This window comes from Panthera uncia, chromosome X (genome assembly GCF_023721935.1).
Source record: "Panthera uncia isolate 11264 chromosome X, Puncia_PCG_1.0, whole genome shotgun sequence".
Lineage (NCBI taxonomy): Eukaryota > Metazoa > Chordata > Mammalia > Carnivora > Felidae > Panthera > Panthera uncia.
This window is the reverse complement of record NC_064817.1, coordinates 44,449,867-44,464,253: the sequence shown is the minus strand read 5'-3', so window position 1 is coordinate 44,464,253 and position 14,387 is coordinate 44,449,867. Positions and strand designations below refer to the sequence as shown.

At 42.9% G+C, this 14,387-nt stretch overlaps 1 protein-coding gene across 3 annotated transcripts in view; it reads left to right on the top strand.

The window, feature by feature from the left end:
- PHF8 (PHD finger protein 8) overlaps nucleotides 1–12,418 on the top strand; it is a 94,242-nt gene extending 81,824 nt beyond the window's left edge. For all 3 annotated transcript variants that reach the window (XM_049644619.1, XM_049644620.1, XM_049644621.1), the window contains 3 exons: nucleotides 4,078–4,187; nucleotides 8,538–8,874; nucleotides 9,809–12,418. In XM_049644619.1, the coding sequence (XP_049500576.1) occupies nucleotides 4,078–4,187; nucleotides 8,538–8,874; nucleotides 9,809–9,897 (536 nt within the window). In that variant the 3' untranslated portion in view covers nucleotides 9,898–12,418. The remainder of the gene's footprint in view (nucleotides 1–4,077; nucleotides 4,188–8,537; nucleotides 8,875–9,808) is intronic.
- The last annotated feature ends 1,969 nt before the right edge of the window (nucleotides 12,419–14,387 follow it).

The following is a 14,387-nucleotide window of genomic DNA, read 5'->3' as shown; positions in this document are numbered from 1 at the left end:
AAAAAAAAAAAAAAAAAAACAAAAAAAAAACGTTGAAAAAAAAAAAATCAATATTATTTCATAAGCATGTCCTTACGCCATTGTTTATAAGTATTTTAATGGCTACAAAATATTCTATTCTGTGGATATACCTTGTTTACCTAACTTCTCTTTAACGTGAGGCATTTAGCCTATTGCCACATTTTCACAATTAGTAATATTTGAGGTGAACATCTTTATATGTGTTGGTGTCTCTGATTATTTACCGACGATGGATCCCCAATGATGTCCAAAAGGGCAGGCATCTGGGTGGCTCAGTCAGTTAAGTGTCTGACTTCGGCTCAGGTCATGATCTCAACGGTTCATGAGTTCAAGCCCTGCATCGGGCTCTCTGCTATCAGCACAGAGCCTGCTTCAGATCATCTGTCTCCCCCACTCTCTGCCCCTTCCCCACTTGTGTGCTCTCTCAAAAATAAATAAACATTAAAAGATAATAATAATTGTATAAATTCCAGGAGGGCAAAAAGTACATGTGGATATACAATAAAAAGTGTCCTTCTCACCCGTTTCACAGTCTTCACTTCCCTACTAGAATTCACTAGAGGGTTACTGTAAGCCTTTAGCTAATTATCCAGAGTTCTGCAAAAGTTTTTTTCTGACAATTTTTACCAGTTTTTTCATTGTCTTAATTCAGGAGTGTGTTTTTGGAAGTCCTTAACTTTGTCATTCTTGCTATTGCCATCCATCATGACATACCAAATAGTTCAGTATGCTTTGCTATGAAAATGACATTTTCTTCTATAACCATGGTACCATTTTATGACACCTAAGTCAAGTAACATTTATTTTCTAATGTCATTTAATACCAAATCCTTATTCAAATACCCCCCCCCCCATTGTACCAAAAGTATCTTATAATTTGTGTATTCAAATCAGGATGTTTTCAAGGACTAAACATTTCATTGGGTTGTTATAATCTTAGTCTCAGTCATTTAAAATTTTTTATGATGACAAATTTCAAACATACATAAATGTAGAAAGATAGTACACAAACACCTATATTCTCAATATATTTTGCTGTATTTGCTTTATTCATTTATCTTCTAGCTTTTGCTGAGCCACTTCAAAGTAGTTGCAGCCATAACATGATATTTTACCCCTTAATACTTCAATATCGCCTAAGGACACCCTCCTATGTAACCATACTACCTTTGTTGTACTTAACAGTTAATAATTCCTTAAGATCGTCTAATACCCAGTCCATCATTAAATTTTCTCCACTGTGCCCCACAAAATGTCTTTCATAGTATTTTTTTCCTCAAAATCCAGGTTCACTGAAGGAGGGTTTTTTTTTTCCAGCTTAAAACAAGAACTTTCTCATGTATTATACAGGTCAGGCATTTGGAAAGGGTACAGTAGGGGTAGCTTGTCTCTACTCCATATAGTATGGGGCCTTATCTGGGAAAATTAGAAAGCTGAGGGGGTTTCTTGATGGCCAAGAGTTTGAATCATCTAAGGTGTCACTAACTTACATATCTGGTGCCTAGGCTGGGAAGACTCAAGGACTAGAACTGCCAAGCATAGTGCCAACATGTGGCCTCTCCATGTGACTAGCTTCCTCATTGCCTGGTGGCCTCAAGGCAATCGAACTTCTTCCATGCCTGCTCAGGGCTCAAAGTGTGTGTTCTAGCAAGCAATGCAGAAACTGAAATTGCCTTTTCTGACCTAGCCTGGGAAGTCAAGCAGTGTTACCTTCACCACATTCTATAGGCTACAAATGAGCCTGCTGAAATTCAATGGGAGGGAACATAAGACCCCACCTATCAATAGGAACAATGTCAAAGAATTTGAGGCCTTGTTTTAAAACCACCACACATAACAAAACTATAGAGAACAATATAAAATATACCCAAGAATCTATAACCAAAATTGTACATTAACGTTTTTGCTACATTTGCTTCACATCATTTTTAAACAAATATCATCTTTATAAAGAGAGGACTTCAGCCTTTTGAATTGCTTATTCTGTAATCTGCATACTGCTTATACGGAAAGTCTTTTTTTATAATAATAATAATAGCTAACCAAGGAATCTTTAAATCTAGGTCAATAACCACCACCACCTCTTTTTTTTCCTTTGGCACTGACTTTTTTCTTTAATTAAAAATAGAATAGTACAATAAATTCCCATACACCCACCACTAAGAATCAACAGTTACCAAGATTTTGCTATGTTTGATTCATCTATTTTCTTTTTATCAAAATTGTCAGTGCTTTAAAGCAGATCCTAAATATTGTGTCATTCCTCACTTCCAATGTACTTTAATAAGCATCTCTAAAAAAATACATTTTCTCATATAACCATAATCCTATTATACATAACAAAATTAATAATGTGATAATTCCTATCCATGATCTAATACTAAGTCCATAATCAATTTTCCTCAATTGTCTAACCAAAAAAGGTATTTTTACAGTGGATTTGTTTAAATCAGGATCTAACAGAGTTCACAAAGTATTTGGCTGTCATGCCTTTTGAGTCTTTCTTAACCTAGAGCATTCCCCCTTTTTTGTTTTATGCTGTTGATTATTGTAAAAGCTAGTGTAATTGTAACACATCCCACCTTCTAGATTTTGTTTGTTTCCTTGTGACATTGTCTTTTTAATGAAACAGGCCAATTATCTTGTAGAATGTCTGATTGTTTTCTCATGTTGTCATTTAACTTGCTGTCTTATCTCTTCATTTCCTAAAAACTGGAAGTAATATGAACCACTTACTTGATTTTCGGTCTTTGGCAAAACTACTTCCCAGGTGATGCTGTGAATTTCATATTGCACTGTATCAGGAGGCACATGAAGTCAGCTGTCTCACTATTAGTAACAATCAGGTTAATACTTACCTAAGGGGAGGGGCGCCTGGGTGGCTCAGTCAGTTAAGCGTCCGTCTTCAGCTCAGGTCATGATCTTGAGGTTTGTGGGTTCGAGCCCTGCATCAGGCTCTGTGCTGAAAGGTTGGAGCCTGGAGCCCTCTTTGGATTCTGTCTCCCTCTCTCTCTGACCCTCCCCTGGTCATATTCTGTCTCTCTCTCTCCCTCAAAATAAATAAACATTAAAAAAGATTTTTTTTAATAGAAAAATATGCTTCGTTAAGGGGGTGATAGGATCTTACTGTCATAAAGCTAGTTTTTTTCCTTCTTGAGACTACAAGTAGTATGTGAGGTAATACTTTGGTACTGTGTGAATATCCAGTGCCCTAGAATCAATTGTTTTATTAGGCCTTGCAAACCTGTGATTTTCTAATTCTGTCATTCCATTTATTAGCTGGCATTCTTCTATAAAGAAGAGTTCGCCTTCATCATCTGGGGCCATTTGGTTATCCTGAAGTATACTTCCTATGTAAAATGTGGGATAAGTAACTATTTTTTGATTCAAGATTCTTATGGCACTATAAAAGGGTTATACAAGAAGACAGTCTTCTTCAGGAATTCATAGCCTGTTTGGTTGACCACATAACACACACAGCAGCACATCAATGTTAGGGAATGAGACAAGATGGTACATAATATATATTGAGTGACTTGTATGTATTGTAAGTTCAGGAGAGGGAGAAGTTGGTGTGAGCCAGAGAGGTCCTAGAGGTTTTGTATAGAAAGTTGATTTCAGCTTGCCTTTGAAGGATGGGCAGGTTTTGAAGTGGGGGACAAAGGGAAGAGGGTACTCTAGGCAGTATGGATGGTGAGGATGAAGGCACAGGGAGAGAGGATGATCTGTACTTATTCTAGAGGTATAATAAGCCATTCTGTTTAGAGAAGCTGAGAATATGGATGTAGAAATAAGGTTGAGGAGGTAAGTAGGCCAGGAGCAGAACATGGACAACCTTAAATGCCAATTCAGGGAAGTTAACTTTTACCCTGTAATCAGTGTGTGCGTTGTGTTCTTTGAGCATTTGTAAATTAGCTTCTTCCCTGATAGGAAACAAAATCTAACTTTCTAAAAAGCTATAAGCAGGGAGACCAGTGAGACCACCTTTGGGGAGGCTCAGAGGTAGGGAATATGGTTGACATTCAGATAAATGTTTTCATCCTGTTTCCTCTGCAGCCCGTGTGACCCCAACTCTACCAAAGCAGGACCGTCCTGTGCGTGAGGGGACCCGGGTAGCTTCCATTGAGACAGGCTTGGCTGCAGCAGCTGCAAAACTAGCCCAGCAGGTAGGTGCTGACATCTAGGCAGTGGCCTTGCTACTGACCCCAGTTTACTTAGAGCCTTAAAACTGAGACCTTCAGGCTGATAGGTTCCCACTGTTTCATCGGGGAGTGGGTGGGTAGCCTTTGATCTTTATATATGGCATTATCCTAGGCTCCTCCTATATCCTTCACAGCCCAACTCGATGACAAGCTGCTTCCACAGATCACACAGTTGACATGATTTAGGATGAAAGGAAATAGGGGGCCAGAGAAAAGCTCTTGTTGATATCACTTGCCTTTCTAGGTGTGTAAAAACCTGTTAGGTGGGAAGGACCAGGGCTGTCCTTGAATGAGAGCATTTGCCATCAGATGGAACCCCGAGGAGGTTACTAGCTGAGTGTACTCAAGTTCTCTGCCACCCAACCAGTATTGGATTTTGATTTTGGGGGAGAGGCTTTCCTTGTCCTCTGTGCCAAATATTATTGCCTTAATCTTCAGCCCCTACTGCCCAAGAAAACTTCACCCACTAGTTTTTGTCCTAAAGGGTCACTTCACTAGAATTAAATTGACCTCCTAGCAGGTTACAGTTTACAAAGTTCTCTAATGTGTATACTGCGCTCAGCAACCCTGGGAGCAGTTGGAGTTGAATTTTCTGGTTCTCTCCTTATCAACATCTTCTTGGCTCTTCATGCCACAGACTATTGCTTAGAGCATTTGTTGGGTATCTGCTTTTATGTTAGGGGCTTCCATGTACAACGTCTCATGTAATCTGCCCAGTAGCCCTGTTCAATAGGTGATATTTTCATCATTTTACAGGTGAAGAAAATGAGGCTCTCTTTAAGTGACTAGTCCAGGATAATACAGCCAGTAAATGGAGGAGACAAGATTCAAACTCATATCCTCTAACTTCAAATTTCATGTTACTTGCCATTTCAATAAAATAGTTAAATGTTTATAGAATTTAATAATCATATCCTATCTCAATAAAATTTAATAGAATTATGTTTTAAATATGCTATTATATGGAGCGCTCGAGTTGCTTAGAAATGTCTCAGAGGCTGTTGTTGGGAGTTAGCAGAGACCACGCAGGGCAGGCAGGCCATCTCTGACCAGAACTTCCCTCTGTTATATATATATCCTAGTGCCATGTTAGATGTAATCTGGAAAAAAGTGGGGGAGGGGAGTGTTCTACTGCTTTAAATAAACAGATACATTAATTAAAGCTGTGAAAACTATTTTTAGTGCCTTCTAAGGAGCTCACTTCTGTTTCGGTTGATGAGGGATGACTTGAAAGAAGAGGATTTGAAATTTGGGAGGTGTTTTGCAGGCTGAGCTTTTGGAAGGAACAGAAAGGCATTCTAGGAGAAGGGAAATCCTTAGCAAAGCACACAAGGCCCTCTTAATTTGTTCTCTGGTCACCTCTCCTCCCTAACCTCCTACCAGCCCCTCATACATGCCCTTCACACCAGCTATACTATTGTACCATGATACTTGAAGTTCACTTAGCGTGTATCACAGTGTCTCATGCCTCTGCCTTTGCACAGGTTGTTCCTCTGCCCATTGGGAATTATCCCTTTCGGATGCCTTACCTAACACACCTTCATACCACCTACCACCAATTTATTACAGTAGTCTTCTGTGCTTCTGTAGCATTCTCTCTTAACAGTCATAAGTGTGCTTTTCTGTGTTCCTTATTAAACTGTAAGTGCCTGAAGGGTGGGGATATATCTAATTTAACTTGGTATCCCCACTATACTAAACATATGTTTAGTCAATGTTGGGTGAATGAATGAAGGAATGGATGGATGAATAAATAAATGAGCAGATCTTTTCTGGATTGGAGGCTTCATGGGGAATAGGGTAAGATAAATTCAGATTAAAAAATGGATTGTAGAACTAGCCTGCCTGACTTTGAATCTTCACTCTACCACTTTAGCAAGTTACTTAATTTCTCTATGCCTCAGTTTCCTCATAAACTTTGAGGATTAGATGAGGTAATATATGGAAAAGCTCAGAGCATGGCACTTGTCACAGAGTAAGTACTATAGACGTGTTAGCTTCTCAGTGTAATCATTATGGGTTGGATAGGGATGGATGGCCAGACTATAGAAGACCATGAATGTCAGACTGGGAAGTTTGAACTTGGGTGAAGACCTGCTAACAGGCTTCTGAGCAAGGAAATTGGCAAGTGTAAGTGATCCTGTCATAAAACAGTCTAGTCTTCTGTAATTCATCTGGATGAATTACATGAGATTGGCAGCAAAGGTAGAAAAATTTCAGCTATATGATCTAGGTGTGAATAGATAATCTCTGGATTCAGATGAGAGAAATGGGGGCAGAAATGCAGTTTCTGGTATGGGTGGAATAGCAGTATGGCTGAGAAAAGTGATTCTGAAGCCCAGTGGCTTAGGTCTGAATCCCATCTTGGTCACATATTGGTCCTATAACCTTGGGAAAATGACTTAATCTCTCTGTGCCACAGTTTCTTCTCAAAATGTGATTTTAATTCTTTCTTCTCATACTTCTTCTGAGTATTAAATGAGTTAAATTGTAGAACAGTACCTGGCCTGTATTACTAATATTATTATTTTTATCCCCCAGAAATTCCTATTGTAGCCACAGCCTGGCAGGAGTAGGCCTGTGCTGCCAAGGCAAAGAAATGTAATCACTGAGTTGGTCTGTGAGGCTATGTAGCATTTCAGAAGGTGAAGTCGTTCACATGCTCTCAGCACCACCTTTCCAGGTTCTCAGGGCTCCAGATGCCCACTCTACAGGTACCCACTACACAGTGGATAGTAGCTCCGTAGAGCAATGGATGGATGAAATCCAAGATGTTGGGAGAAGTGACATAACTTCATATTCATCTCTCCCATCCAGAATTGAGGTTTTAAGACCTAGTGGCCTGGAGGATTGCCAAGTCCTCTATTAAAAGACCAGCAAAAATAAGAGAAACCTTTGTAAGATATGAAGATAGAGCAATAGTTTACCACTTGCTGAGTACCTACTATGTGCTATGTGTTTTTACATCATTATTTTATTTAATCTCTCTGACAACCCTGAAAAACAGATTTATTTGGCCCATTTTACAGATGAGGCAATTGAGATTCAAAAAGGTTAGTAACTTGTTGAGGTCATCCCACTCAGGGAGCACAAGCCTATATTTGAACCCCAGTTTTTGTTTGTTTGGTTTTGTTTTTGTTTTTGTTTTCTTTGTTTTTTTAAAAATTTTATTTTATTCCAAAGCTACTCCTCTTTCACTCTCAGAGTTCCTTTTTGAGAAGTATACAGGGTGGGTATTCAGATAGACCTGGCTGAATCCTGGACCTAGCAGTTCTTCACCTGTGAGGCTTTGGGCTCAAACTACTTAATATCCCTGCACCTCAGTTTTCTCATCTATAAACTGAGGGATTTTCCTTCTCAGGGCTACTCTGAGGATTAAATGAAGTTAAGCAGACTGTTGGCCCTTGCACAACACAGGTTTGAACTGCACAGGTCCACTTATACGTAGATTTTTTTTTTTAGTGTAGTACTGTAAATGTATTTTCTTTTCCTTAGGATTTTCCTAATATTTTCTTTTCTCTGCCTTTATTGTAAGTCAGAGAAAGACAGATAGCATATGTTTTCACTCCTATGTGGATCTTGAGAAACTTAACAGAAGACCATGGGGGAGGGGAAGGGGAAAAAAAGTTACAGAGAGGGAGGGAGGCAAACCATAAGAGACTCTTACATATAGAGAACAAACTGAGGGTGGATAGGGGAGAGGGGAAGGTAGGTGATGGGCATTGAGGAGGGCGCTTGTTGGGATGAGCACTGCGTGTTGTGTGGAAACCAATTTGACAATAAATTATATTAAAAAACAAAAGATACAGTATATAATATGTAGAACATACAAAATATATGTTAATCGACTGTTTATGTTATCAGTAAGGCTTCCAGTCAACAGTAGGCTATTAGTAGTTAAGTTTTTGGGGAGTCAAAATGTGGATTTTCGCCTGCATGGGAGGTTAGTACTACCCTAAGGGTCAACTGTATAAAGGGCCTTAGGTGCCGACATAAATGTGGCTATTCTTATTAGAAGTATCCATAGTCCACCTCATAAATGGCAATGTTAGGACCAAAACCCAAGTCTCTGAACTCATTTACCCTTCTGTTACCACTGTACTGGTTAGTGGCAGTGATAACTTAAGGGTGGATGGTACCAAAGAGATGACCTCTGGTGATGGAAGGTCTGTGTGTTTTGTATACATAACATCCAGGCTAGACTTAGGGTGGGGAGATTTATAGAACCACATCTACCAGTGTCTAGTTTCCTTTCTGGGCAATTCTCTCTTCTCCACTCCTGAATTTTCCCCTCCCACTTGGCTTATATTTCAGGAGCTGCAGAAAGCCCAGAAGAAGAAATACATCAAGAAGAAGCCTTTGTTGAAGGAGGTAGAACAGCCTCAACCTCAAGAGTCCAATCTCAGCGTGGCAGCGCCAGCCCCAACTCTGGCGACTACACCCCAGCTTCTCACCTCCTCCTCACCCCTGCCTCCTCCTGAGCCTAAACAAGAGGCTCTCTCAGGAAGTCTTGCTGACCATGAATATACTGCTCGTCCCAATGCCTTTGGTATGGCCCAGGCAAACCGCAGCACCACACCCATGGCCCCTGGCGTCTTCTTGACCCAGCGGCGCCCTTCAGTTGGCTCCCAGAGCAATCAAGCAGGACAAGGTACGGCTGCCATATGGTTGCAGAACTGAGAAGGATCTTAGGGTCACCAGCTCCAAACCCTAAGTACCCTGGTAGATGAGAATACCTGGGAGGGATACTGACAGTCAACCTAAGGCACTTGTATTTGATCTCTTAGGCAATGAAGGGACGTTAACTGATGTTAAACAGGGGCATTTCAGATGTGGGTTTAGAAAGAGCCTTCTGGTGACCAGAGTGGAGGGTGGGCAGTGGGTGAGAAGTCTAGGAAGGAGACATATACACAGGTTTCAGGCTGCAGTGAAGAGAAGCTGGGGCTATAGCAGAGGGAATGAAGAGGGAGAAGATAAATTGATCAAATATGGAGGAGGTCACAGTGGACATGGGAAGTGATTTGATGTGGGGAGAGAGAGGAAGAGGCAATGGGGGGGCATGGCTCAAGCTCTCTTTTTCCTCACTTTGGCCTTCAAAGCCCAGTCCCTAGAGTATGCAGCTCAAGGGTGGTGAAATCAGTGTGGCATTGGATGATGAAGATGAGGGTTGCTAACGAAACAAGGCCGTGGGAATGCCACCTTCCAGGACACTGAGCTATAATCACTAACCAGGCACTTGTCCAGTCTCCGTGGTCAGGATAAGAGGACAGGGAGGCATTACCACATCCCTGCAGAATTTAGGAAGGAAAATGATTGGGACCAAATAAATCAATGAGGAAAAGGAATCAGACAGGCTAATCAGGGAGTAGATAGCTGCTGCAGGAGGTCATAGGAGGAAGCGCCAAGGCATGATGGAAGTAGTTAAGAAGGGCCTCTTGCCCAAGATGTGCCTGGAGCCAGTATAAGAATGGGGATACTCTGTGGGCAAAGGAACAGAGGAGGGGGGTAGAACAAATATAGATGGTGCTGGAGTTGTTGCTGAAGCCCTTGCCATAGCCTTTACTTACCTCTCTTTTCCCCCACAGGAAAGCGTCCTAAAAAGGGCCTGGCCACAGCAAAGCAGAGACTTGGCCGTATCCTGAAAATCCACAGAAATGGCAAACTACTTCTGTGAACCCCCTAGTGTCCTGCCCCTCACCCCTTCACCCCCATTGCCTTCTCCATCGTCAACTCTCGGGGCACTCCTGGATCCTATCTGCCCCGGACAAGGTGCTGAGGCGCATTGTCCTGCTTTCTTGGAACTGACCAAAGGCACGGACTCCCCAAAGGGCCCCTTCACCAACTCCCCTAACTCCCTTTTCTACTTCCACTAGAGCATCCTGCCTTCCTTCTCCATACCTCTGACTAGCAGGTAAATGGGAGAGGTTTCTGGCTGACCAGAACCTTCTTCTGCTGCTTCAACCCGTTTCTTTTTTACCAGCCTTATCTGCCCTATACTCTCATCCCCACTTAGAGCTAGGAGGCAGGATGAGGAGAAACATAAAGTGAGCCTGGGCCCCTTGCTATTTCCCTGATTATGGAGTTCCCAGTGCTCAACACTTCCCACAACTCCAGCCCTGTCTGCAGAAGCCTGTCCACCTTTGCCCATATGTTCTTCCCCTTCTGCCCCCCAGCCAAGTGGACATATCCCATTCCAGATTCGTTCCTGGGAGAAGGGTCTAGCCTCTTTCCCCTCTTGCCAAATGCATCATGAAAATAAAGAAGAGGGCCCGGAGTCTCCTTACTGCCCCAGTAGGGGCCATTTCCAGAGGTGGACTAGAAAGGCTGTGGGCTGACTTCATTCATCTTTGGGAAGAAGAGAGATTTCTGTCATGTCTAAAGGTGGGGAGAGGACCAACACCCAAGCCTTTGACCATGACTTTGTAGCCCATTGGAGGAAGCTACTTTTGGGTGGCTACAGATGAGGTCCCCTGTCCCAGGGTGAACTTCAGGGATTTGCCTGGATTTTGAGGTCCTGCAGAACATTATCCATGTGGCTATAGCTGGGCCCCAACAGGTGATCTCCCAACAGTCTGAAAGTTCCTACCACTGAAGCAGATAACTCTGGCCTATGTACAGCCTGCTCTCTTCACCTGTACCACAGAGCACAGCCTGGACCTTCTGGAAAGGATGTGACAGGACAGCTCTGGGTTCTCCATCAGGAGCCTCCCTCCTTTCCCCACCTAAGGTCTTGGTCTAAAGAAGACCTCAGAACTCACATTTCGCTTCTGGGTCTTTGTGCTCCCAGACATCAGGTCAATGCTCAAGCAGAGTACAGATGGGCTATTCGAGAACCTGAACCTGGGAGAGGAGATGCCCATCTGTAAAGGAGCAGATCATCTGATCCTCCCCTCCCTGTCTTCCCTTTGTGGATGTCTCTATTGTCCAGACAGTGCCCAACCCCTCCTCGTCCCCTGTATCCCTCCACCTCAGTCTGTCCTGCCTCTCTGGCAACCTGGACTGGATGGATAATGCCCCACTCCCTCCATTTTGGTACTGCCCAAGTGGAGTGCATCCTTGTCCTCTACTCCCCACCTTGACCTCACCCCAGTTTGCCCAGTGCTTCTGGGGAATTTAATAGCTACCATTGCAAGCTACGGGAGTATGTGAGGCTGCCCTTGTTGTCTTTGTGTCTCCAGTTTCTTTCTTTTCTCTACAGCCCCACATCTACTCTCCTCATTTGGAATCAGGGGCCCCTTAACCCCATTCCTTTTTTTTTATTTTGGGGACCCCAGGGGCCATGCAGTCCTCCATCTAGTCACACCAAAGGCAAAAAGCCTGGCTACCTCCCCCCCTAGAATGTGAGGTCCCCACTCCCCTCCCCTCTATTTCCACCAAGCTTTGCTCTTCTTGGGGATTTCAAGGCAGCAGAGGGTAGTGAGGGGAGGGAAGGAGGGACAGTCTGTGTCCCTGTGTAGGCAACTGCCTGACTAGGCCCTGACTGCTGTAACAAAGACCAGGACCCCAGCCCTTCTGCCCATTAACACCCTCGCCCCTTGATATTTCAAAGGCAGCTAATTGCTAGCAAATCCCCCTGGTTCCAGGCCTCTTTCCCCTCTGTTTCTTTGTTAGAAGTTTCTGTGGAGCTGAAACCCAACTTCCATTTGACTGGGTTTCCATTTAGTTTAGTTGGGCTCTCAGAGTCTCCTGTATGTTGTTTTGTGTTTTAAATGAAAAGCAAGTTTACCCTCAGAGTTATGCTTTTCCAAAGAGGCTAGTGTGCTTTTCCTTTTTTTTTTTTTTTAATGTTTCAGGTTCTAAGTGAAGTGAGTTGGGGAGGGGTTAGAGTGGTAGTAACTAAGGTGTAGAACATGGTGAGAGTTAACCTCTGGTATCCAGTCCCTAGCACAGAGCTGGGGGTTGGATAGGGGGCAGGGAGAGAGGATTTCTATTCACCTTTAATATATTTTTACAGAAAAGCAAACAATTTAAAAACAAGCCCACCGCTTCTGTACATGTCTAAATATATTTTTAGAAGTGGGTAGGATTGTGAATTTCTGATGCAGGGCCTTTTTATAAACAGGTTAGAATAGCATCATACAGACTTCTCTGTTGTTTTTTCCCCTGTTTTTTTCTTATGTTGTGTTACTAATGTAATTTATATTTTTTTTAGATCCTCCCTTTCCTATATAGATAAAAGTGATTTATCTTGGCAATTGCTTTGCTTGGCATTCTTTTCTGGTGGTGGTGGTGGTGGTGGTGGTGGGTGGTGGGGTGGGTCCAGGAGTGCCGCCTTCTCTTTACATTTTCTCTTTCTCTCCCTTTTGTGAACTCAGCACTTCCTTGGTCCCCAACCTTACACCTGAGGTGGGGAGGGGACAGAATCCCAGCTTTCATGAGAGACACAATTGACACACTAGAAACATAACCAGAAGTACAGTGAGCAGAAAAGAAAGAGGCAACAATTCAAAGTGGCCTGACAAGTTTGTTGGGAAGGCTTTCCATATCTTCCATGGGCTGTTCTTAGTGGCTACACCTGTGTTGTCTTTGAATATGGAATTTTGGTGTTTTGTTTTTCTTCCCTCTTTATCTGACATGCTCCTCTAGGCTGAACTTGATTATTGTGTTTAGGTCCAGTGCAAGGGATAAGATAGAATTATTAGAGCTAACACATCATGATTATTTCCTTGTGCTAGACACTTCTCTTAGTGTTCTATGTATATTGATTCATTTAATCCTCACTGATGTCCTCATCCTACTGATCAGAAAACAGAGGCAAAGAAACCTTCTAGCATCAAACATCTTAAGTTGTGGGGCCAGCCTGGTTCCAGAGTCTGTGTTCTTATCACAGTACCACCTCTCACTGATAACGACTACAATTTATTAAGTGCCTTTTCTGTGCCAGGCATTGGGCTAGGGGTTTTACTTAGGATATCTCATTTAATGCTCACTGACAGCGTTGGGAGATAGTTGTTAGTCCTGTTTACAGTGAAGGAGGTTGAAATTTGCCAGTGGTCTTCCACAGCAGGATCTGCCTAACTCCAAAACTCATGTTCTTTCCCCTCACCATGTTAGAAAATCTTTTGCACATCAATGACCCAACAGATGTTTATTGAGCACCTGTTGTGTGCAAAATGCAGCATTGGGAATTGTGTCCTGAAGAGAGCCCAAGGGATAATGTCAGGAGCATCAGTTCCAAATCTACTACCACCCTGACTCTGTGACCCAGGGCAGGCTGCTTCCTGTCTGAGACTCATTGTAAAAGGACTTTGGACCCAATGAGAATTTCTTTTTTTTTAATGTTTATTTTTGAGAGAGACAGAGACAGACTACAAGCAGGGGAGGGGCAGAGAGAAATGGAGACACAGAATTTGAAGCAGGCTCTAGGTTCTGAGCTGTCAGCACACAACCTGATGCGGGGCTCGAACCCATGAGTCGAGGGATCATGACCTGAGCTGAAGTTGGATGCTTAACCAACTGAGCCACCCAGGTGCCCCAGAGAATGTCTTCATCCTAGAAATTCTGCTACTGTGCGTCTGGGGTGACTCTCTGTTTGGCATCTACTGGCTGGATAGCCTCCTCTAGCTCTTTCAATCTGAATGTTGGTATTAGGATCTAGGGAGGAAAGGTTCCTGTCTGGGGCATGGGGAACTGTGTCTTCTGGTAGAAATGCAATAGGAAAGAGGGGAGGGATTTCAGAGCCTTTGCAGGAATGGTGGGTTGGGTTCTCTTTGTCATCAGCTTAAGGATAAGCTAGAGTCTTGGTTACCTTACCTCTCATCCAGACAGGAGGTGCCAGAAGATTAGAGGATCCTGTCGAAAAATTAGGAGGAAAACAAGCACCCAACTTCAGTTTTTCCTCTATGGAGTGGAAAAGTACACAGGACTTGTCACTAAGAACCTGCCTTCTCAATGACCAAATAATTTGGGGGAGATTGCTTGTCTGGATCTCAGTTTCTACATTGTCTAGATGGAATTATTTCAACTATGAAGGCCTCTAGAAGTATGGTCACCCCCAAACTTTCTGGATGCTGTTGATTCCCAAACCGAATCTTCTTAGACCTGACCTGTCCTGAGTACAGATCCCCAATTCTGCTTGTTCATGTTGTGTTCCCTGCCTCAGGTGCACAGGCCTTTCCCTTTCCATCAGGACCCTGTTCATATCAAGTTGACTGAAATGGCACT